We start from the raw sequence: 21,844 nt of genomic DNA on the forward strand, positions 1-21,844 counted from the left end.
ATTCTTTGGATCCTAAAGCTCCACCACCTAACGTGCTATAGATCAAGGTTCAAAAGAGAGCTCCCTGGAAAACTCCTTGGTGCTTTGTTCACTGAAATGTTATTTCAGGAGAGCATATTTCATTTTAATGACTGTCATTGCTGGCATCCAAACTCTAATTCCCAAGGCATTCTCAAATTGTCAACTGCATCACTTCATTACTTTTTAAGAGTATAAGCGGGTCTTGAGACCAGAAGGTTCAAGAACTGCTGTCTTAGAGTATATACCACACTAGTAATGTTCATTTATGTTCAAATGACTATTTTTCAAAGTATTTGGAGTATCTCTTCCTGCACACTTATGTTATGATCTAGATATACAAATCCATTTAATTCATTTTGCTGTTGATGTCTAGGGATTGGATTTTTTAATATTTGGTTCTACCATTAAATAAAATATTTTTACATAGTCCCAAGGTCAAATCAAATTATATCCAAAGAAATCTTTCTCCTTCATCCTAATAGCCTCTCTCACCTTAGAGTAATAGTTTTAAATGTTATGATGTATCCTTCTGTTGTTTATTATAGGCATATATGTTTGTATTCTTAACACCCTTCTATTAGATAAACAATAATGTGCTACATAACAATTTTCTCTATCTTGCCTATTTAACATATATATCTTAAAGATCATTTATAATATGTGGAGATTTTCCTCCTTTATTATTTCACAGCTGCAAAATACTCTGGGTTTTCTTCCTTTTCAGATTATTGCTCTGTAGTTCTTCCTTGTCTTGATAGCTGCCTGACAGTTTTGAAGAAGTTCACAAAATGCCACCTCAAAATATGTCACTGGGGGCACTTAGGGAACAGCAAATGCAAGGTGGGGTTTTCTCTGAATTCCCCATATTTGCCTATAGACAATCCCTCCAAAAGGAACTAGAGTGTCATCAGTCCCCTCCCCATCAATCTCATCACCCAGGGAAGATTAACTTGTATCACGGGAGAGGAGACTGGAAGTTGATACTATGCAGTCACCTATTCTTTGGAGGGACCATTCATCTTTTCCAAAAATAATTTCCTTTCCCCTACATTGCCTACATCCCCCTTCCTGTCTTCCCTATGAAGAGAGTATATAAACTTCTAGATCTCACTGGATTTGGGGGCATTCACTTCTTTTTCATATGATACCTCCATGAACAAAATACATTTTTTTTTTTTTTTTTTGAGACAGAGTCTTGCTCTGTCTCCCAGGTTGGAGTACAGTGGCGCGATCCTGGGTTCACGCCATTCTCCTGCCTCAGCCTACCGAGTCGCTGGGACTACAGGCGCCAGCCTCCACGCCGGCTAATTTTTTTTGTATTTTCAGTAGAGACGGGATTTCACTGTGTTAGCCAGGATGGTCTTGATCTCCTGACCCCGTGATCCGCCCACTCGGCCTCCAAAAGTGCTGGGATTACAGGTGTGAGCCACCACGCCCGGCCACAAAATAAATTTTTGTGTCTTTCTCTTATTAATCTGCCTGCTGTCAATTTATTTCATACACTTAATTATCAAACCCTCAGAGGGCAGAGGGAGTCTTCCCTCTCCTACAGTTCCAGTCAGATTGTTTTCTAGTTGTTTTCAACATAAGGGTTGATCTAAGATGTCTGGCATACCATTACTGAAAATAATTACTAAAAATAGAATCAATAGTATAGTATTTGTTAACATGTTTTAAAAATATCAATAACTAAATTATTCTAGGACTTCCAATTCTTAAAATCTTCAAAATGTAGTTGTATAAAATGATATAGATCAGTGCTGTCATACTCTCTGGTCCAGGGATGGATTTCTCCTACAATAATTCAAATTCTCACTAATGATGTGTAAGTTAGCAAATTAGTTGCCATGTTTGTTCAGTTGTGTATCACCACCAAAGAAGTAAGTTGCTAAATTAAATATAAATAAATACCTAGCCATAGAACTAGAGGAAGAGATTAAACAATGTATTGTTGGATCAAGAAATCATGTTTCAAAATTTAAACAAATGAATGACTTTTATAGTTCAAGTGTCTGTGAAGTCCAAAATAAAAATACAGACATTAATTGCACTACCTTATTGGTAGAAGAAATAGCAAGTACCTTAAAAAGTGCATATCATATTGGAATCAAATCTCTTGAAGGCTAGGCAATTCATCCTGACTATGTTTTTCTCACCAAAGAGCTTAACATTGAACCATCAAAATATATTCACTTTACCATCTGGGACATTTTAATCAAACCTCTCATCTGTTCAATCACATATTTCACTTCAGAAAGAAGAACTTTCACTTCTGCCTTGTTTTTCAGAACTATCTATATCTACCACTTTTCACATTAAGATGATCCTTCTCAAGCCATCAGAGAACTAAGTGACATCTGCAATGAAATGGCTTTACCAGTTTTGTCCTTTGGTAATTCTGTCATCTATTTTTGCTGGATCCAATCCCTGGAGACCATTCTGCCTTTCTAAGGGATGCTTCTCTCTTTCAGCTGCCTTCATGTCCTTTAATGCAATTGTTGCTTCTTTCTGTCCTGGTGTTGTGCTTTGGCAGTGGTCACACCCATGGAGCATAGACTTCTAACAAGGCACAAAGCATGACTTTGAGTTTTCTGTTGTAATTTGATGGAATTGGCCAGGCGCGATGGCTCATGCCTGTAATCCTGGCACTTTGGGAAGCCAAGGCAGGCAGATCACCTGAGGTCAGGAGTTCGAGACTAGCCTGGCCAACATGGCAAAACCTTTGGTAATTCCTTTGGTAGAACTTTCACTTCTGCTTTGTTTTTCAGAACTATCTATATCTACCACTATATCTACTAAAATATATCTATATCTAAAAATATCTATATCTACTAAAAATATAAAAATTAGCCAGGCGTGGTGGTGGGTGTGGTGGCGGGTGCCTGTAATCCCAGTTATTGGGGAGGCTGAGGCAGGAGAATCGCTTGAACCAGGAGGTGGAGGTTGCAGTGAGCCGAGATTGTGCCACTGCACTCCAGCCTGGGTGGCAGAATGAGACTCCGTCTCAAAAAAAAAAAAATGGAATTAAGAAACATTGGGCCGGGCGCGGTGGCTCAAGCCTATAATCCCAGCACTTTGGGAGGCCGAGACGGGCGGATCACGAGGTCAGGAGATCGAGACCATCCTGGCTAACACGGTGAAACCCCGTCTCTATTAAGAAATACAAAAAACTAGCCGGGCGAGGTGGCGGGCGCCTGTAGTCCCAGCTACTCGGGAGGCTGAGGCCGGAGAATGGCGTGAACCCGGGAGGCGGAGCTTGCAGTGAGCTGAGATCCGGCCACTGCACTCCAGCCTGGGCGACAGAGCGAGACTCCGTCTCAAAAAAAAAAAAAAAAAAAAAAAAAAAGAAACATTGAAAAATATATACCATTCACTGTGAGAAAAAACTTCATCTCCTCCAACTGGGAATCTCAGTCCATTCTATGTATGAAGGTGATGGCCTGCAATAACCTTTTGAGGCTGCTATCATCCTATCCCTATTTTATGGGTGAAAAAATTGATGGACAGAGAAAGGGAGTATTTTCAGTATATCACTTAGAGAATCAGTGAGAGAGTCAGTCTATGAACTTTGTGGTGGTGGGTGGCCTTCCCTGTAGAAAGCATAGATTCCATGATCTTTTGTACCATCAAATAAAATACTTACAAACAAATGAGAACTAGCCATTTGTATTTGTTTTGTTTTAATAATGCAAATAAGATGTCATTCTAGACCTAAAAAAAATGTTTTTCTCCCTCTTGTTTCCAAATTTTAGGATAAAAGGCAAATAGAAATTTGTTCTTAGAGAACCCTGGACAAATTCTCTTTATGAGGGAGGATGAAACAATTTCACCATATCATCACCACACAATTAAATTTTGCCTTTCCTGTGAGAAACCAGCATGTATAGCAGTCTGCCTATTGAGTATCGTACTGAAATTAAGACAGATTAAAGTCTGTATGAAACTTTTTCAAAAGAGACTATTGAAAAATTGCAACTTATAGGTCATATAATGCCTGCAGACACCCTATATGTCTTTTGTCTAAAATGTCTGCCAACTTGCAGTTGACCATCATTGCTGTCTTGAAAGCAGTGATGAAGTAACATGAAGTAACTTTAGATAGGGAATTATGAGCACTCTCTGTCTAAAGTAGTAGCCCCAGTAGAAAGACCCTCTTTTTTCACCCTCCTAGAGGGTGGAAAATTTAGATCTGCCCAAGTAAAGAGCTGAAAAATCTCATTGTGGAAAAGACATAAACGTTTAATTATTTGCAATACATTTTTTGAAAATGTAGCAGTTTAAACGTTAACATATCCTCATTCTTAGTTTTTGTTTTGTTTTGTTTTTGTCCTCCTTATTGCTTATTATCAAATAACCAAACTTAGGCCTAGCCCAGAGAAGGGAGTCACCCATTTCTGACTCCTGTGGACTGTTCTCCATGTAGGAAAGCAGTTATTAAGGGCTAAATTGTGTGCCTCCCCATCCTTAATAAATGAAGTCCTAATCCCCAGTACCTCAGAATGTAGCCGTAATTGTTTACAGAGTCTTCTTTTTGTTTTGTTTGTTTGTTTGAGACGGAGTCTCTCTCTGTTGCCCAGGTGGGAGTGCCACAGCGCGATCTGGGCTCACTGCAAGCTCCGCCTCCTGGGTTCACGCCATTCTCCTGCCTCAGCCTCCCGGGTAGCTGGGACTACAGGCGCCCACCACCACGCCCCGATAATTTTTTGTATTTTTAGTAGAGACGGGGTTTCACCGTGTTAGCCAGGATGGTCTCGATCTCCTGACCTCATGATCCACCCGTCTCGGCCTCCCAAAGTGCTGGGATTACAAGTGTGAGCCACCGCGTGTTGATAGAGTCTTTAAAGAGGCAATTAATGAAAATGAGGTAATTAGAGTAGGCCCTAATCCAATATGACTGGTTTCCTTTTAAGAAGAGGAAATTTGGGGATAGGCATGGTGACTCAGGCCTGTAATCCCAACACTCTGGAATGGTGAGGTGGGAGGATAGCTTGAGGCCAGGAGTTCAAGACTCCATCTCTTAAAAAAATGTTTTTTAAACTACAAAATAAGAAGAGGAAATTTGAACACAGACATGCACAGAGGAAAGATGACCTGGAGACCCAGGGAGAAGATGCCATCTACAAGCTAGGAGAGAGAGAAGAAAGGAGGAGGAGGAGGAAAGGGAAGAGAAGAAGGAGAAGAAGAGAAGAAGAAGGAGGGAGAAGGAAGAAGACGAAGAAACTAATACTGCTATGTCTCAAAAAACAAAGAAACCACACCTTGATCTCAGACTTCTAGCCTCCAGAACTGTGAAAAAATTAATTTCTGTTGTGTAAGCCACTAGGTCTGTGGTACCTTGTTATGGCAGTCCTAGCAAACTAATACAACAGTCAATACATTAATACATTATAATGCTACATGTCCAATCCTTTGTCTCCTTATCATAGATACCACTAGCACTTACTAGTGGATCATAGATACCACTAGCACTTACCTCCCAGGCCTGGAAAAATAAATTAAGTAATGCATAGTATCTAGAAGATAGTACACACTCAATAAATGGCAGCTGATGACTAATGTTATTTTTTTCCCCAATGTGTCAAAAGCAAGATATAAGTACTGTATGGTTTAATCCTTGTGGGCAGATCATTAAATGCAGAGCCATAATGCAAATTTTGACATTCAGGAGTCCCTAACAGAGTATTAGAGCAAACTAAATCAAGAATTTTCAGATATACAGGGAAATAAGCAAGATGAATATGTGAATAACAAAATACTGAAAATAGAAAAAGTAGATGTGGCACTGAAGCAGGTTGTTCTGATATTCCACATTAGTGAAGAACCTACCAAGCTGCCTAAAACAGAGGGAAGGACTACAGCCCTGGGAGCCCTTTGGAGATTGACATCCTACTCCATATTTGCTAGCCTGGTAACTTAAATACCTCAATGAGTGTGTAATTCTCTTGATTGTCTGCAATACGGAGATAATAATAAACTCCCACTTTTCTTACAAGTACTTTATGAGATGATGTCCACTGCTTCTAAGCATGTTCTTGGAACCTGGATGAGGTGTATATATGAAAGTTACTGTGAAATAGTCATTACAATTTACTTTTCCTTTCAACAAAATAAGCTTGAGAAATAAAAGTAAGCATAATTTTGTAAATGTTCCACCACAATGTAAGCTTCTCCAGGTCATATATTTTTGTATTTCCTGAGTTGAGCATACAGTAGTGGCTCAAATAAATAATACATTAATGAAACTAGTGTTTTCTCAGATCTGTATCAAGTACCACTAGAGTTGTGGACAATGTTTATGAGGAGTTTATGAACTTTGGTTTTTTAAATGTTGGAACAGAGAATAAGAATATCATTCTCTTTTCTATTCTCTTTAAATATTTCTGATTAAGTGACTGGAAAGAAAAGTGTCAGTTTGGTGCTAGCAGATGTTTAAGGCCTCTCTAACACTTGTTAATCTTTCCTCTCTCTCTTTTTTTTTTTTTGTTTTCAATTTTGTAACAAAGAACAGTTTTTAGGCTCTAAGTAGCAGACAGCAAGCATCATATAACTAGAATTGAATACTACTGTTTTATTTTATACTGTTTTATAGTTACCTTCTCTTTATGATTAGAGGTAGAAATTTTCCACTGGAATACTGATGTAAAGCTTTTAAAATAAATTGATTTCATTTTATACATAGTGTAGCTTGTATCCAAATACAGCAAAAAGAAAAAGAATTTTAAAGTGGTACTCACATAACTGAAGTTTGAACAATACTAAATAAAATAACCAATGTCATAAAACAGGAAATGGCAAAAGATACTATGGTTATACAGCCAGCCTTCTGTATATGTGGTTCTGCTTCCATGGTTTCAACCAACCAAGGATCCAAATATTTAGGGGAAAACATCAAAAATAACAACAATAAAAAAGTGACATAAAAAAACACAATATAACAACTATTTATATATCATTTGCATGTTTTAAATATTATGCGTAGAGATGATTTAAAATATAGGGAAGATATATGTGGGTTATATGCAAATACTACACCATTTTATACAACAGATTTGAACATCCAGGGTTTTTGGCATGCTAGAGGAATCAATTCCCTATGACACTAAAGACTACAGTATTTTATATTATCTTTATAAATTATATGTCTATATTATAAGAACATATAAATTATACTGTCTTTAATATTAACTATAACTGCTATAGGAATTCGGAAAGGGTAAATATTCTGGAATGCTGCAATTTGAGAAAATTTTTTGGAAGAGATATGGCAAGGCTCAACCTTGAAAGAAAGGGTTGTATTATCCATTACAGTGTAACACATTATCCCCCAAATATAGCAGCTTATGACAGTAAACAGTTATTACCTCTCAGAGTTTCTGAGGGTCAGGAATCTGGGAGCAGCTTAGATGAATGGTTTTTACTCAGTGTCTATCTCTCATGAGGCTGCAGTCAATGACTGTGATTACCTAAAAGCTTGACTGGGACTGTAACTTCCAAGTTGCAAGAAGAGGCTCACTTATGTAACTGTTGGCTAGAGGACTCATTTTCTTCCACACGTCTCTAGAGGGCTACTCTTAATAAGCGCTGGCTTCCTTCCTCTGCAGTGAGTGATCCAAGAGAGATTGGCAATGATGGAAATCTCTTATCTAATCTTGGAAGTGACATACCATCACTTTTGCCATATTCTCACCAACCCTGGTGCAATGTGGAAAGGGCTACACAAAGGTGCAAATATCAGAAGCCATCTTTTAGGCTGTTTCCACAGTACACACTGAAAAATGTGTCTCTCAGCCCTTACAGGCATAATATCACCTGGGGAGTTTCAAATATACCAGATGCGGCCAGGCGCAGTGGCTCATGCCTGTAATCCCAGCACTTTGGGAGGCTGAGGTAGGCGGATCACTTGAGGTCAGGTGTTTGAGACTAGCCTGGCCAGTATGGTGAAACCCTGTCTCTACTGAAACTACAAAAAAATAAAATAAAATAAAATAAAAAATAAGGCATGGTGGTGGACACTTGTAATTCCAGCTACTCGGGAGGCTGAGGCAGGAGAATTGCTTGAACCTGGGAGGCGGAGATTGTTGTCAGCCAAGATTGGGCCACTGCACTCCAGCCTGGGCAACAGAGCAAGACTTCATCTGGAAAAAGAAATGTGTGCATATACCAGATGCTCAGGCCCCGCTCCTAATCAATTAAATCAGAATCTCTGCAGTAGGGTCTAGTTAATAGTATTTTTCCCCCCACAAACTTCTACCAACGATTGTGATGTATGATTAAAGGGGACCATTAGTTGAAAGAAGAATGAGAAATAGGGAATATAAACCTGATAAATAGGCCAGGCGCGGTGGCTCACACCTGCAATCCCAGCAGTTTGGGAGGTCGAGGCAGGCAAATCACCTGAGATCGGGAGTTCTCGAGACCAGCCTGACCAACATGGAGAAACCCCGTTTCGACTAACAATACAAAATTAGCTGGGCGTGGTGGCGCATGCCTATAATCCCAGCTACTCTGGAGGCTGAGGCAGGAGAATCACTTGAACCCGGGAGGCGGAGGTTGCAATGAGCCGAGATTGGGCCATTGCACTTCAGCCTGGGCAACAAGAGCTAAACAAAGAGTCTTCATACCCTGACTCACCCTGGGAGGTTTTCCTTCCTTCTATCCTTTCTGAAAGGTTGAGCAAAGAAACAAACAACAACAAAAAACAAACACAAAAAAACTGATATATCATTGAAAGGGCCATTTGATTATTACCTAATTAGTGGATAATGTACTACGCAAGGAAATATGAGAGATTTTGCTGTCTTGCTCTGAGACAGGTAGAAATAAGGTACTGATCTAAAGAAGTTGCAGAACACCGGCCAGGTGCGGTGGCTCACGCCTGTAATTCCAGCACTATGGGAGGCCGAGGAGGGTGGATCACGAGGTCAGGAGATCGAGACCATCTTGGCTAACATGGTGAAACCCTGACTCTACTAAAAAATACAAAAGATTAGCCGGGCGTGGTGGCGGGCGCCTGTAATCCCAGCTACTCCGGAGGCTGAGGCAGGAGAATGGCGTGAAACTGGGAGGGGGAGCTTGCAGTAGCCGAGATCTGGCCACTGCACTCCAGCCTGGGCGGCAGAGCAAGACACCCTCTCAAAAAAGAAGTTGCAGAACACTGAAAGTCAGAAGTAGGGACATGCATCACATGGTGGGCATGGCTTTAATATTTGAGACAGTCTTATTTGTCACAGGCCCATGTTTGTGGTGTTTCTAATGCTCCCAACTGGACGCAGATTCAAAATTCGTGATTCTCCCACCAGCATTTGCTTAGTTAAGGAAGCTGTGGGGAACGGGTACTATTCTGGGAAAAAAGGCAGCTGTTGAGAGTGAAAGACCTTGAGTTCCCATATCTTTAGGGAAGAGTCTGGCACTTCTTTGGGATTCTTCATACCCTGACTCACCCTGGGAGGTTTTCCTTCCTTCTATCCTTTCTGAAAGGTTGAACAAAGAAGTAATGACATGCGGAGTACCTTGCATATTATCCCTTTAAAGTCCAGGAACAGGGGGTTAAGATGGGTACAGCTGATCACACAAAACCCACAGCTTTCTACAGCTACTAAAAATTTGAAATTTAGGACAATACTATCCAAAGCTACTACAGTGTGATATAAGGTCCTATACATTCTTGAGGCTGCTTCCCCATTTCTGTTACTCCACTTCCAGTTACTGTTCTCCTTGTTCCCTCAGTTCCAGCCACACTGACCACTTTGCTGTTCCTTGACTAATACCAGGTATCTCTCCTTCCCACAAACACCTCAGGGCCTCTTTACTTACTCATTTTTTATTCTGCCTACAATCCCCAAAGGCCCACTCCCTCATCTCCTCATCTTTTTTAAAATTTCAACTTCTTGATGAACATTCTATGATTATGTTATTTAAAATAAGAAATACAAAGCCTATCTTTCTTTTCTGCTTTATTTTCCTCCCCAACATTTAATATTATCTTACATCATAAAAGATATATATATATATATAGTTCCCTTATTAGAAAATAAACTGTGAGTGCATAACTTTTTGTCTGTTTAGTTCACTGTAATATTTCTGGTCGGTGGCCGGGCGCGGTGGCTCACGCCTGTAATCCCAGCACTTTGGGAGGCTGAGACGGGCCGATCACGAGGTCAGGAGATCGAGACCATCCTGGCTAACATGGTGAAACCCCGTCTCTACTAAAAATACAAAAAAATTAGCCGGGCGTAGTGGCAGGCGCCTGTAGTCCCAGCTAATTGGGAGGCTGAGGCAGGAGAATGGCGTGAACCCGGGAGGCGGAGCTTGCAGTGAGCCGAGATCGCGCCACCGCACTCCAGCCTGGGCGACTAAGCAAGACTCCGTCTCAAAAAAATAAAAAAATAAAAATATATATATATATGTGTGTGTGTGTGTGTGTATATATATATATATTTCTGGTCTAGAAGAGTTTCTGGAACACAGCATGTGCTCAACAAGTATCTACTGAAAATAAAAAGGAACTGGAAAACAGCACTGCATGGGCGGAGCTTTGTGATTCAGTTTGATAGATAGGTGAGGGTGCCCTAAGCCTTTCAAGTGTTGAATAAATATATAAGATTCCTCTTTAATGTACATGAAATATGTGTATAATCATAATTCACAAAGTATTCTCACTGATCCTTACAACACTCACACGACTATGAATTGCTGTTATCTCCAACTTACAAATATAGAAGCTGGGTGTCAAATAAACCAAAATCTTGACCTCTTGAAGTGGTCATTTGTTTTAGGAGTTGGTCTCCTAATTTCAAAACTGAATACCGGTGTAAGTCCCATAGGCCAACCTTAAAAGAGAAGATAGGTAATGTGGGTTAAAAATAGATTACAAAAAATTTTTAAAAAGAAAAATGGATTACAAAACAAAAATATTAAAGACAAATAGAAGACTATCTAGAAACAAATTGTATTTCTGAGATTATTGGGTCAGAATAACAGGACAAAAATTATAAAGATACAGGAAAGACAAGATCTCTGCTTGCTCATAGGCAGGGTGTATATGTGTGGGAATGGTTCAAACAGGAAGGAACTCTGGAGAAGCTTCAAGACAGGAAAACAATGCAAATTGTAATAGACATAAAAAAGGTTTCAGGGGAAGTAAGACTTGGGATGGTCCTCAAAGTGTGGACAAAAAGTGACTTTACAGAAATGGAGGACAGCTATAAGAAACATTTCAGGAAATAATAATTGTACTTTGAGAGCCTAATATTATTTCATTCCTTGACTGTATCAGTAACAGTACTAATTTCAGATTGAATAATGTTGGCGGATCTAGTAAAGCAATAGACTTCTTCTTTCTTTCTTTTTTTTTTTTAGTTGGAGTCTTGCTCTGTTGCCCAGGCTGGTGTACAGTGGTGCCATCTTGGCAGACTGCAACCTCCACCTCCTGGGTTCAAGTGATTATCATGCCTCAGCCTCTGGAGTTGCTGGGATTACAGGCATGTGCCCACCAGGTCTGGCTAATTTTTTTTTGTATTTTTAGTAGAGACAAGGTTTCACCATATTGGTCAGGCTGGTCTTGAACTCCTGATCTTGTGATCTATCCACCTTGGCTTCCCAACATACTGGGATTACAGGCATGAGCTACAGCGCCAGCCTAGCAATAGACTTCTGCAAATGTTTCTAGCAACATTTTGGAAGTTGGAGAGAAGACAGTCACTGGTTTTGTCTGCAGACTTGGCTCCTTAACTGTGCTTGGCGCCTAAACTGTCCTTGGCTCTCTGAGCTCATAAATTCAGCCTAGATTTTGTGCTTTTCATTCACATAGGCCCATCTAAGACCTCCAGCTTTTTAATGAGAAAAGATTGCTGGAGGTCTTAGATGGGCCTATGTGAATGAAAAGCACCGCGCCTGTAATCCCAGCACTTTGGGAGGCCGAGATGGGCGGATCACGAGGTCAGGAGATCGAGACCATGCTGGCTAACACGGTGAAACCCCGTCTCTACTAAAAAATACAAAAAATTAGCCGGGCGAAGTGGCGGGCGCCTGTGGTCCCAGCTACTCGGGAGGCTGAGGCGGGAGAATGGCGTGAACCCGGGAGGCGGAGCTTGCAGTGAGCTGAGATCTGGCCACTGCACTCCAGCCTGGGCGACAGAGCGAGACTCCGTCTCCAAAAAAAAAAAAAAAAAGAAAAGATTGATTAATACCTAGAAAAACAACAAAGGTGTTAAGTTTCATGATTCTGGTATCTGATAGTCTGTAGCACAATGGGGACTTGTATTTCCACACTGATTACTGGAAAAGGCAAAATGGTTTTCCCAGCCTAAACACTGGGAGACTGCACTTCTGTCATGGAGAAAAGGCCCTCCCATGACTCTCCTGCCTTCACATTTCAAAAATATTGCCTTTTTGTTTATAATTTCCCCCTTATTACAGAAAAAACCAGTAAGGAGAATATAAAGTGAGATGAAATGTGGAGCTGACTCAGAAAAGAAACTGACCTACATTCTAAACTCTTAATCAAGGAAAATTTTGATCATGTTAAAAGTATAGTAAACAGAAATGCCATTCTTTATAGTGGTGAGACACTAAAGGTGAGAGGAAAGCATGAAGCATAATCAAGTTACATCTTAGAGGAGCTTCATAAGACAGGTGTGAAAGTCGGGAGAAGTGTGGAGTACTTTGGTCTACCTAGGACAAATGTAAAAGAAATTAATTAGTAGAAAAATTCCATCTGCCAGCATGGCATGTGGATTAGCAAGGAATGATCCAGACCTCATTTCTAACTGGTGGGAAGAGGTGATGTAAATTGGTTCTTATTTCTTTCCTTCTTCTTTCTCCATTTTAATCTCAATACCTTTAGGTCATTTTGTGCAAATTAGGCCTAAAGTGGAGGTAGCAAGAAAGCACATTCCCAGCATTCATGTTACAAAAGAAAAATTGAAAGAGAATGCCACCTGGATTACATGCTAGTCACTGAGCATCCTACCAGGAGGCCTGAAAATTGTGGTGTAACCTGTAAAACGTCCAATGATATTTCAGTAGAGGTTGATAGGACTTTTACTTTAAAGAATACTTGGTTTTCTAGACAATAACTTACTCAACAGGGGATCCTCAGCGTTGAAATTGAGTCCGGATAAGTGAAATACGCACAATAAAACTCCCGTTTTGTGTATTTGACGTTTGTAACATAAAATTCTTGGTAGCAGATAATATTGGAAATATCATAAGGCCACAATGTATCTACTGCATAAATTAAGAAGCATTTATGAAAGGCTTTAGGTTAAAGCTAACTGAACGTTTCAAAACTAGGGATAAACGAACGTCAGTTGTTTAGGAAGTGTGGGTATCTCTGAAAAGAGTCTTTAGGGTGTGGGTCAGGAAGAACCTGGTGGAGTTCCAAGTGGACGAACCAGAGAGGAGCTGACTTGGAGCTCGTGTACTTGGTGACGGCCTTGGTGCTCTCGGACACCGCGTGCGTGACAGGCGAACAGCCGTCTGGATCTCCCTGGAGGTGGAGCTCGTGTACTTGGTGACGGCCTTGGTGCTCTCGGACACCGCGTGCGTGACAGGCGAACAGCCGTCTGGATCTCCCTGGAGGTGATGGTCGAACGCTTGTAATGCCCCAGGCGGGAAGCCTCGCCAGCGAAACGCTCGAAGATGTCATAACGAAGGTGTTCAAGATCCCCATTGCTTTGGAAGAGATGCCGGTGTTGGTGGACCTGCTTCAGCACCTTGTACAAGTACACGGTGCAGCTCTCCTTGCGGCTGCGCTTTCGCTTCTTGTCTTAGTAATAGCCTCCTTGGAATCCTTTTTCAGGGCTGGGGCTGACTTGGTGGGGTCAGGCGTGCTGTAATTTAACTGCAGAAAAGGTACAAAGAATAGGAAAAAGCGGCCGGGCGCGGCAGCGCGTGCCCGTAATTCCAGTAGTTTGGGAGGTGGAGGCGGAGATGGGCGGATCACTTGAGGTCAGGAGTTCCAGAGCAGCCTGAACAAAATGGCGAAACCATGCCTCTCCAAAAACATCTAAAAAATTAGCTGGGCGTGTGATGCACGCCTGTAATCCCAGTTACTGGGGAGGCTCAGGGAGGAGGATCGCTTCAGCCAGGAAAGAGGTTGCGGTGAGCCACGATCGCGCCGCTGCGTTCCAACCTGGGGGCAAAGCCAGACCCTGTCTCAAGGAGAAAAAAAAAAAAGTGGCCGGGCGCGGTGGCTCACGCCTGTAATCCCAGCACTTTGGGAGGCCGAGGCAGGCGGATCGCCTAAGATCAGGGGTTCGAGAGCAGCATGACCAATATAGTGAAACCCCGTCTCTACTAAAAATTACAAAAATTAGCCGGGCTGTGGTGGCTGGCGCTTGTAATCTCAGTTACTCAGGAGGCCGAGGCAGGAGAATCACTGGAACCCAGGAGCGGACGTTGCAGTGAACCGAGATGGCACCACTGCACTCCAGCCTGGGCGGCAGAGGGACACTATGTCTTTAAAAAAAAGAAGAAAAACCTGTGCGTTGTAACGTCCTATTCACGAATTCTTATGCAAATGAGGTGATTAATACATTAGTGTGTAGGACTGGTGGCGATTCTAGATGACGTCATATGCATTTTTGTCCAATCCAAAGAAACGTGTTTCACAACAGAGATTCCATTGGTTTAAATAAAACTGTAATTTGAGCCAATGGCACAGCTTTATTTTCGCGCCCAGTACTGACTATAAGTAGTGGAGTTCTGGCAAAGTTCTCTAATCTCTTCTCAGTCTGTCTACCGATCGTTTCTTCGTCATGTCGGGACGCGGCAAGCAGGGAGGCAAAGCTCGCGCCAAGGCCAAGACCCGCTCTTCTCGGGCTGGTCTCCAGTTTCCCGTGGGCAGAGTGCACCGGCTGCTCCGCAAGGGCAACTATGCTGAGCGTGTCGGGGCCGGCGCCCCGGTGTATCTTGCGGCGGTGCTGGAGTACCTGACCGCCGAGATCCTGGAGCTGGCGGGCAACGCCGCCCGCGACAACAAGAAGACCCGTATTATCCCGCGTCACCTGCAGCTGGCCATCCGTAACGACGAGGAGCTCAACAAGCTGCTGGGCAAAGTGACCATCGCTCAGGGTGGTGTCCTGCCCAACATTCAGGCCGTGCTACTGCCCAAGAAGACCGAGAGTCATCACAAGGCCAAGGGCAAATAATGTCTCCATAGCGTCACTTTCCAATACAACGGCTCTTTTCAGAGCCACTTACTATTTCTGCGGGAGAGCTGGGCCACTCGTTAAACATTCGGAACGTTTACTGTGAAAAGAAAAGCATTTTTCATCTAAAGCTTAGTAATGACTTTAGGGAAAACCTTACAGGATTCAGGTGACTTAAGTCAGAATGTGAACAAGTCATTTAATACAGGGCTTACAAGAGTGTTCGCTGTGTTTATTCATCGCGGGTTATATGTACTAGAGCCAATGAGAAAAAAATCCAGGGCCAGGCGCAGTGGCTCACGCCTGTAATCCCAGCACTTTTGGAAGCTGAGGCGGGAAGATCGCTGAAGCTCATGAATTCGAGATCTGCCTAGGCATCATAGCCGATACAAAAATTAGCCGGGCGGCGTGGTGCATACCTTTAGTCCTAGCACTTCAGAGGCTGAAGTGAGACGATCGTTTGAGTCGGGGAGGCTGAGGCTGCAGTGATCCGAGCCCGCGCCACTGCACGCCAGCCTGAGTGACAGAGCGAGACTCTGACTCGGGTAAAGAAAAAAGGGAATCCAGTACAGAATGATAGTCATATCAAATTGGCTATATCAATGCCGAACACAGTAACGCCGAAGTAGCTGGCGCCTAAGTGGCTTAAACGCGGAGAAACCACGTACTGATGGTGGAACAAAACTGACCAATCAGATTATAGAGCGGGGCTTTTAAAATTTAAGAAGCTTCTTTGTAGCTAGGCGTCAGACAAAAAGTTTGACACCAACTTCGAAAACTGCCTGCCTGATCTAACACATTGTGCACAGCAATTTTTTAGAGATCTCTGGGTGGCTCTGAAAAGAGCCTTTGGGGCTTTGTTGCGGTTTTCACACGCCAGCTTCCTACTTCTTTTTGGCAGCCGCCTTCTTGGCCTTTGCAGCTTTAGGTTTTGCTGCTTTGGGCTTAGCGGCTTTGGGCTTTGCCGCTTTCGGCTTAACTGCCTTGGGCTTGGCAGGACTCTTGGTTGCCTTTTTCGGTTTGGCCGCGGCCTTGGCCTTCTTAGGGCTCTTCGCCACTTTTTTGACGCCAGCCGCCGCGGGTTTCTTCGCCTTCTTCGGAGTCTTCTTCACTGCCTTTTTCGCCCCTGCAGCCTTCTTGGGCTTCTTAGGCGTGGCCCCCGCGGGCTTCTTAGCTTTAGCGGCGCCTGCCTTCTTGGCTTTGGGCTTAGCTTCCCCGGAGGCCGCCTTCTTGTTGAGTTTAAAGGAGCCAGAAGCACCAGTGCCCTTGGTCTGCACCAGGGTGCCCTTGCTCACCAAGCTCTTGAGGCCCAGCTTGATGCGGCTGTTATTCTTCTCCACGTCGTAGCCACCGGCCGCTAAGGCCTTCTTAAGGGCTGCCAAAGAAAGGCCATTGCGCTCCTTAGAAGCAGCCACAGCCTTGGTGATCAGCTCTGAGACTGGGGGCCCAGTCGCTTTGCGCTTAGCCGCGCCAGCGCCGGCCGCCTTCTTAGTTGCCTTCTTCTTAGCGGGGGATTTCTCCACAGGCGCTGGGGTGGCTGTTTCGGCAGGAGCGGTTTCCGACATGGTGGCAAGAAACTGCTAGAAGAGAATAAGCTCAAAATCCAAAGAGCAAGTTTTGCATTGCTGCTATGCTCGGGCCCCGGGCTTATATAAGCCGGCGCTGCCCTGTGATTGGTGGAGCGTCCAATCCGCCGCCCTCTGGCCGCCGCCGCTCGCTGTTGGACTCCCAAATTGTGTTTGTTAGTCCTCAAAATTTGATTAAATGCTTAAAACAACGGTACAGAATTTGGCACTTTGAAGCTCCAAAGGAGGAAAACAGCCTCCAGGTTCACATACTTGTTTGTGTTTTCACGAATCTCGTGCAATTGATGAAAGATATTTTTAAAAATCCCTTCTGCTTTTCACAAGAATCCAATGGGCTGAGGGCATCATGTTAGTTAGTAGCGTGTCGCGATAAATTTCTATTAAGTATCCGGTGAAAGTTATTTTTTAAAATTTGCCCATGAGTTCACGCTTTGATTTTTGCAAGAGAAAAGACACTGGGTTCCTTGGTTTGGGCATGAACTTTGTTTCTAACTGTAGCAAGTAACACAGGCACGGGACAGCTGGTTGCCTACAGCCCCAACTTAACCACACAGACTTGACTTTACAAACTGGTTCTGTGTCCTAGGAGTTTCCATGTGCTGATGTCTTTACAGAATGGGATTTTGCAGCTTGGAAAAGTTCCACGGTCAGAGTGACTTCTGCATTGCAGCACCAGTAATTCAAGTCGCTTTGACTTAAGAATCCAACTACCCAGATTCAAATTCAAACTTAAATGTGTTATGTTTTCTAATTGAAGTGTTTTCCCTTTTTAGTTCCTGGGCAAATCCATTAAAAAGGGGAAGAAAAATAACATAGATAATTCAATTTAGAGAAAATTCAAACCTGCGGAAAATTATTCAAGAGCGCCCTGTCATCCTCAAATACACAAACTGTTTAGGGGACCCAGGATTCTGTTAGGTTTTCAAAATGTTCTCACTGCTCCCCCTGAATCTCCACCCACATTTAACAAGCTGCACCGTCAGGAGTACTCTCTTCTATAAGCAGCCAGGATACATCAATATGGGTATTTTTGTGTGTTTAAATGCTAATATTTTAGAAGAATATCTGGCTATTGACTGAAAAGATTGGATTGGATATTGAGCGACTTCAGGTTATAAAAGTTCAGAGGAACTCAGGAAAACACAGGCAAATACATTGAGGTTGAAATAAATGGTGAAGTTTACGATTTATAGGATGTGGAGGGGATTGGACAGGATGCCTGGATGATAAAAATGATCAAATAATGATTTGGATTCCTAATGAATTCAACAGTCACTTATTTCTCACCTTTGAAATGCTGTGCAAGAAAATTTAAAGTAGCCAACACATTTCATCTTCTCTCTAAGAACTCCTGGAGAGGTTGGCAGACTATGGCCAAATCTGGACAATGGCTTGTTTCTGTATGGCCCTCAAGCTAAGAAGTGTCTTTACATTTTAACAGTATTGTTTAAAACAAAAACAAAAACAAAGGCTGGGCACGGTGGTTCATGTCTGTAATCTCAGCACTGGGGAAGACCGGGATAGGAGGGTTGCTTGATTTCAGGAGTTCAAGACCAGCCTGGGCAACGTGGTGAAACCTTATCTCTACTAAAATTACAAAAAATATTGCTGGGTGTGGTGGTGCATGCCTGTAGTCTCAGCTACTTGGGAGACTGAGGTGGGAGGATCACTTGAATTCAGGGTGTCAAGGCTGCAGTGAGCAGTGATAGCACCACTGCACTCCAGCCTGGGCGATGGAGCAAGATGCTGTCTCGAACAAGCAAACAAACTAAAAACTAAAAAGAAAGTGTGACAGAGACTATATATGGCCTTTAAACTCCAAACTATTTATTATCTAGCCCTTTTGCTGTGTTATAAATTTATCCACAGAGACACAGATATTGTATAGGCCTCTTACCAAACAATGCAAATTGAGAACTAAAGAAAAGGAGATCTTCACAAGAAAATGTTCTAACCAAGCACTTTCCGCTGTTCCAAACACAAAACTTAGAAGGTCCAGGAGAAAAAAACCCCAAAACTCCATGCGTAGTGGGAGCAGGGGTATAACAATAAGGGCTGACACTCATTCAGCATTTACTACCTGCCAGGAAGTAATCTTAAATATGTTCTACAGGTTTCTATTAATTTGCCACATTTACAGCTATACAGCATGAGGCCCAGATAGAGAATGAATAACTTGCCAAAGGTTATACAGCTATGAAGTGGCAGCTCTAAATTTTAAACCTAGAAACATGGCCTCAGCTCCATTATGGAGGGAAAATCCTTGAAGAGGTGAGAAGAGAACTATCTTTGAAGCTTGGAAGAGGCAGTGTCAAGTTGTTCCTACACCTAGCAGACAGCCACTAAAAGAGCTCTAAGTTAATTGTGGAAAGAGGCTTCTGGCCCCATGGATCAAAAGTGGTTTTTTGTTGTTGTTGTTTTTCTGAATCAAATCTTAAGTTTCCGAAAACTGTATATGCTTATCCAACCCTTTAAATGTGAGGACTTTTTTGCTCATCTGTGGTGATGGATATCACAAAAATTATGCACAGACCTTTTCTTCCTTCTTTCCCTTCCTTCCTTTTTTCTATTTATTTATTTATTTATTTTGAGATGGGGTCTCACTCTGTCACCCAGGCTGGCATACAGTGGCCCGATCTCAGCTCACTGCAACCTCAGCCTCCCGAGGAGCTGGGATGTTTTTGAGATGGAGTCTAGCTCTGTAGCCCAGGCTGGAGTGCAGTGGTGCAATCTTGGGTTCAAGCGATTCTCCTGCCTCAGCCTCCCAAGGAGCTGTGATTACAGGCGCCCACCACTATGCCCAGCTAATTTTTTGTATTTTTAGTAGAGACGGGGTTTCACCATGTTGGCCAGGCTGGTCTGACCTCGAGATTCGCGCACCTCCTTCCTTCCTTCCTTCCTTCCTTCCTTCCTTCCTTCCTTCCTTCCTTCCTTCCTTCCTTCCTTCCTTCCTTCCTTTTCTTTTCTTTCATCAATTATCCTTAGTGACCCTGTGTTTTCTGTGTGGCCCAACACAACTCTTCTGCTTCCAATGTGGCCCAGGGAAGCCAAAGGGCTGGACACCACTGCATGCCTCTTTGCAAGAGTGAATCCAATATGAGAAAGAAGGGAAGGCACAGATACATGGCTGAGCTGGCTGAGAGCACTCGGGAGAAAAACTGCCTTCACATCTCTGCCAAACTCTAAACAGCTGAAAATACTGGACAAGTTTGGTTAGAAACCAGGAAGAGCTTTAAATGCCACTTGAAGTTGAATACCCAGACTGATTCTCTCGGAAAAACCAAACCAAACCAAACCAAACCAAACAAAGCAAAAAACAACAACAAAAAAAACACCACATGAAAATCCAACTCCACAATCTATGACAAACATATTGTGAAATGACAGGAAAATACTTTTTAAGGTCCACTTACAGAGCTAAAAGTTCATTTCACAGATGACAGCATGCGGTAGGTTAAAGTATCCCTCTTCAGAGGCCCACTACCTAACACATGACTTGCTAAACATTACATTGAAACAGAACAAAAGTGTTGAGCTTTTGGTCAAAATTGTTACTTGCGTGGGGTACAAATGGCAACTTTGTTACATGCATATGCTCCATGGTGGTCAAGTTACATGGGGTATACGAGAGCTAAATAGCTTACATTGTACAAATTAAGTAACGTATCATTCATTCTTTCGTCCCTTCTGAGTCCTGATTGTCTATTGTTCCACTCTCATGTGTGCAGTTTTTAGAGCCTGATTTTTGGTTTTTGGTTTTTTTTTTTTTGAGAGGGAGTCTGGCTCTGTAGCCCAGGCTGGAGGATAGTGGCGCGATCTCGGCTCACTGCAACCTCCGCCTCCCAGGTTCAAGCAATGCTCCTGCCTCAGGCTCTGGAGTAGCTGGGACTACAGGCGCGTGCCACCCTCCCGGCAATTTTTTTTTTTCAGTAGACGGTTTCATCGTGTTAGCCAGGATAGTCTCGATGTGCTGACCTTGTGATCTGGCCGCCTCGGCCTCATAAGAGCCTGTGTACACTCACTATATTACTTGTTCCCTTCCTTAGGAGCAGATAGACAAGCAGGAAACACATTCCACAAAGAACAGGAATACTTTTCAAAAGTTAAACTTCATCTGCACAATTGTCCCTATGACATATGTCTTTTTTGAATGGTAATCCTTATCAGTAGGAGCAGGTTCTGCATGTGGAATTGATTTAGCATACCAACAGCCTGTGACCTAACTCCTGCGTTAGTGTGTTGAGCCACGACTACGTTTTGTCCACAACTTGTAACTAACATGGATTTAAGACACGTCTCAAAATCTACAGCTTCCTTTCGGTGACAATTGAGGGGCTCTGAAAAGAGCCTTTTGGGGTTGGACAGACTTTTTGGGATGATAGAAAAACATTTATGCCCTCTCCCCTCGGATGCGGCGCGCAAGCTGGATGTCTTTGGGCATAATAGTGACGCGCTTGGCGTGAATGGCGCACAGGTTGGTGTCCTCAAATAGCCCCACCAGGTAGGCCTCGCAAGCCTCTTGCAGCGCCATCACCGCCGAGCTCTGGAAGCGCAGGTCGGTCTTAAAGTCCTGTGCGATCTCCCGTACCAAGCGCTGAAAAGGTAGCTTCCGGATTAGCAGCTCAGTGGACTTCTGGTAGCGGCGGATCTCGCGCAGAGCCACGGTGCCGGGGCGGTAGCGATGGGGCTTCTTGACTCCACCGGTGGCCGGAGCACTCTTGCGAGCCGCCTTGGTGGCCAGCTGCTTGCGCGGCGCTTTGCCGCCGGTGGACTTGCGAGCTGTCTGCTTTGTCCGTGCCATTGCTAAGTAGGCCTAACTACTCAACACAAATGAGAGAAAAAAAACTGATCATCCCTGTATTTATAGCTGCCCTCGCGTTCTGATTGGACAGTAGACTGTGGCATGCCACGTCTCACACACGGAATTGGCTCCCAGTTTAATCTGCCAGTGAAAGGGAGACATTCCGCCTCAGCTTTGGGTCAAGAAACGTAAAATGGTTTTGATAGCTAAAGAAAAACAAAAACGGAAACAAAAAATCCCCCTAAACTCTAGGAATTTTCATGCATCAAAATCCTGTTTAAATG

The 21,844-nt window shown here is 43.1% G+C and overlaps 3 protein-coding genes across 3 annotated transcripts in view; 1 reads left to right on the top strand and 2 right to left on the bottom strand.

Annotated features, from left to right (window-relative positions):
* The window catches only part of LOC112623100 (histone H3.1t-like), a 42,797-nt gene extending 21,237 nt beyond the window's left edge, over positions 1-21,560 (bottom strand). Inside the window, exon 1 of the mRNA XM_025383306.1 lies at positions 21,232-21,560. Within this exon, the coding sequence (XP_025239091.1) occupies positions 21,232-21,560 (329 nt within the window). The remainder of the gene's footprint in view (positions 1-21,231) is intronic.
* On the top strand, positions 14,688-15,295 carry LOC112623111 (histone H2A type 1). Its single transcript, XM_025383313.1, has one exon. The coding sequence runs from the start codon at positions 14,781-14,783 to the stop codon at positions 15,171-15,173; it is 393 nt and encodes a 130-aa protein (XP_025239098.1). The 5' UTR covers positions 14,688-14,780; the 3' UTR covers positions 15,174-15,295.
* Positions 16,007-16,937, bottom strand: LOC112623099 (histone H1.5). The gene has a single exon (XM_025383305.1). The coding sequence runs from the start codon at positions 16,736-16,738 to the stop codon at positions 16,058-16,060; it is 681 nt and encodes a 226-aa protein (XP_025239090.1). The 5' UTR covers positions 16,739-16,937; the 3' UTR covers positions 16,007-16,057.
* Positions 21,561-21,844: the final 284 nt, after the last annotated feature.

Source organism: Theropithecus gelada, chromosome 4, assembly GCF_003255815.1.
Source record: "Theropithecus gelada isolate Dixy chromosome 4, Tgel_1.0, whole genome shotgun sequence".
Classification (NCBI taxonomy): Eukaryota; Metazoa; Chordata; class Mammalia; order Primates; family Cercopithecidae; genus Theropithecus; species Theropithecus gelada.

Bases quoted from the DNA above. Each gene is read 5' to 3' on its own strand.
- LOC112623111 (XM_025383313.1), top strand. From the start codon at position 14,781: ATGTCGGGACGCGGCAAGCAGGGAGGCAAAGCTCGCGCCAAGGCCAAG.
- LOC112623099 (XM_025383305.1), bottom strand. From the start codon at position 16,738: ATGTCGGAAACCGCTCCTGCCGAAACAGCCACCCCAGCGCCTGTGGAG.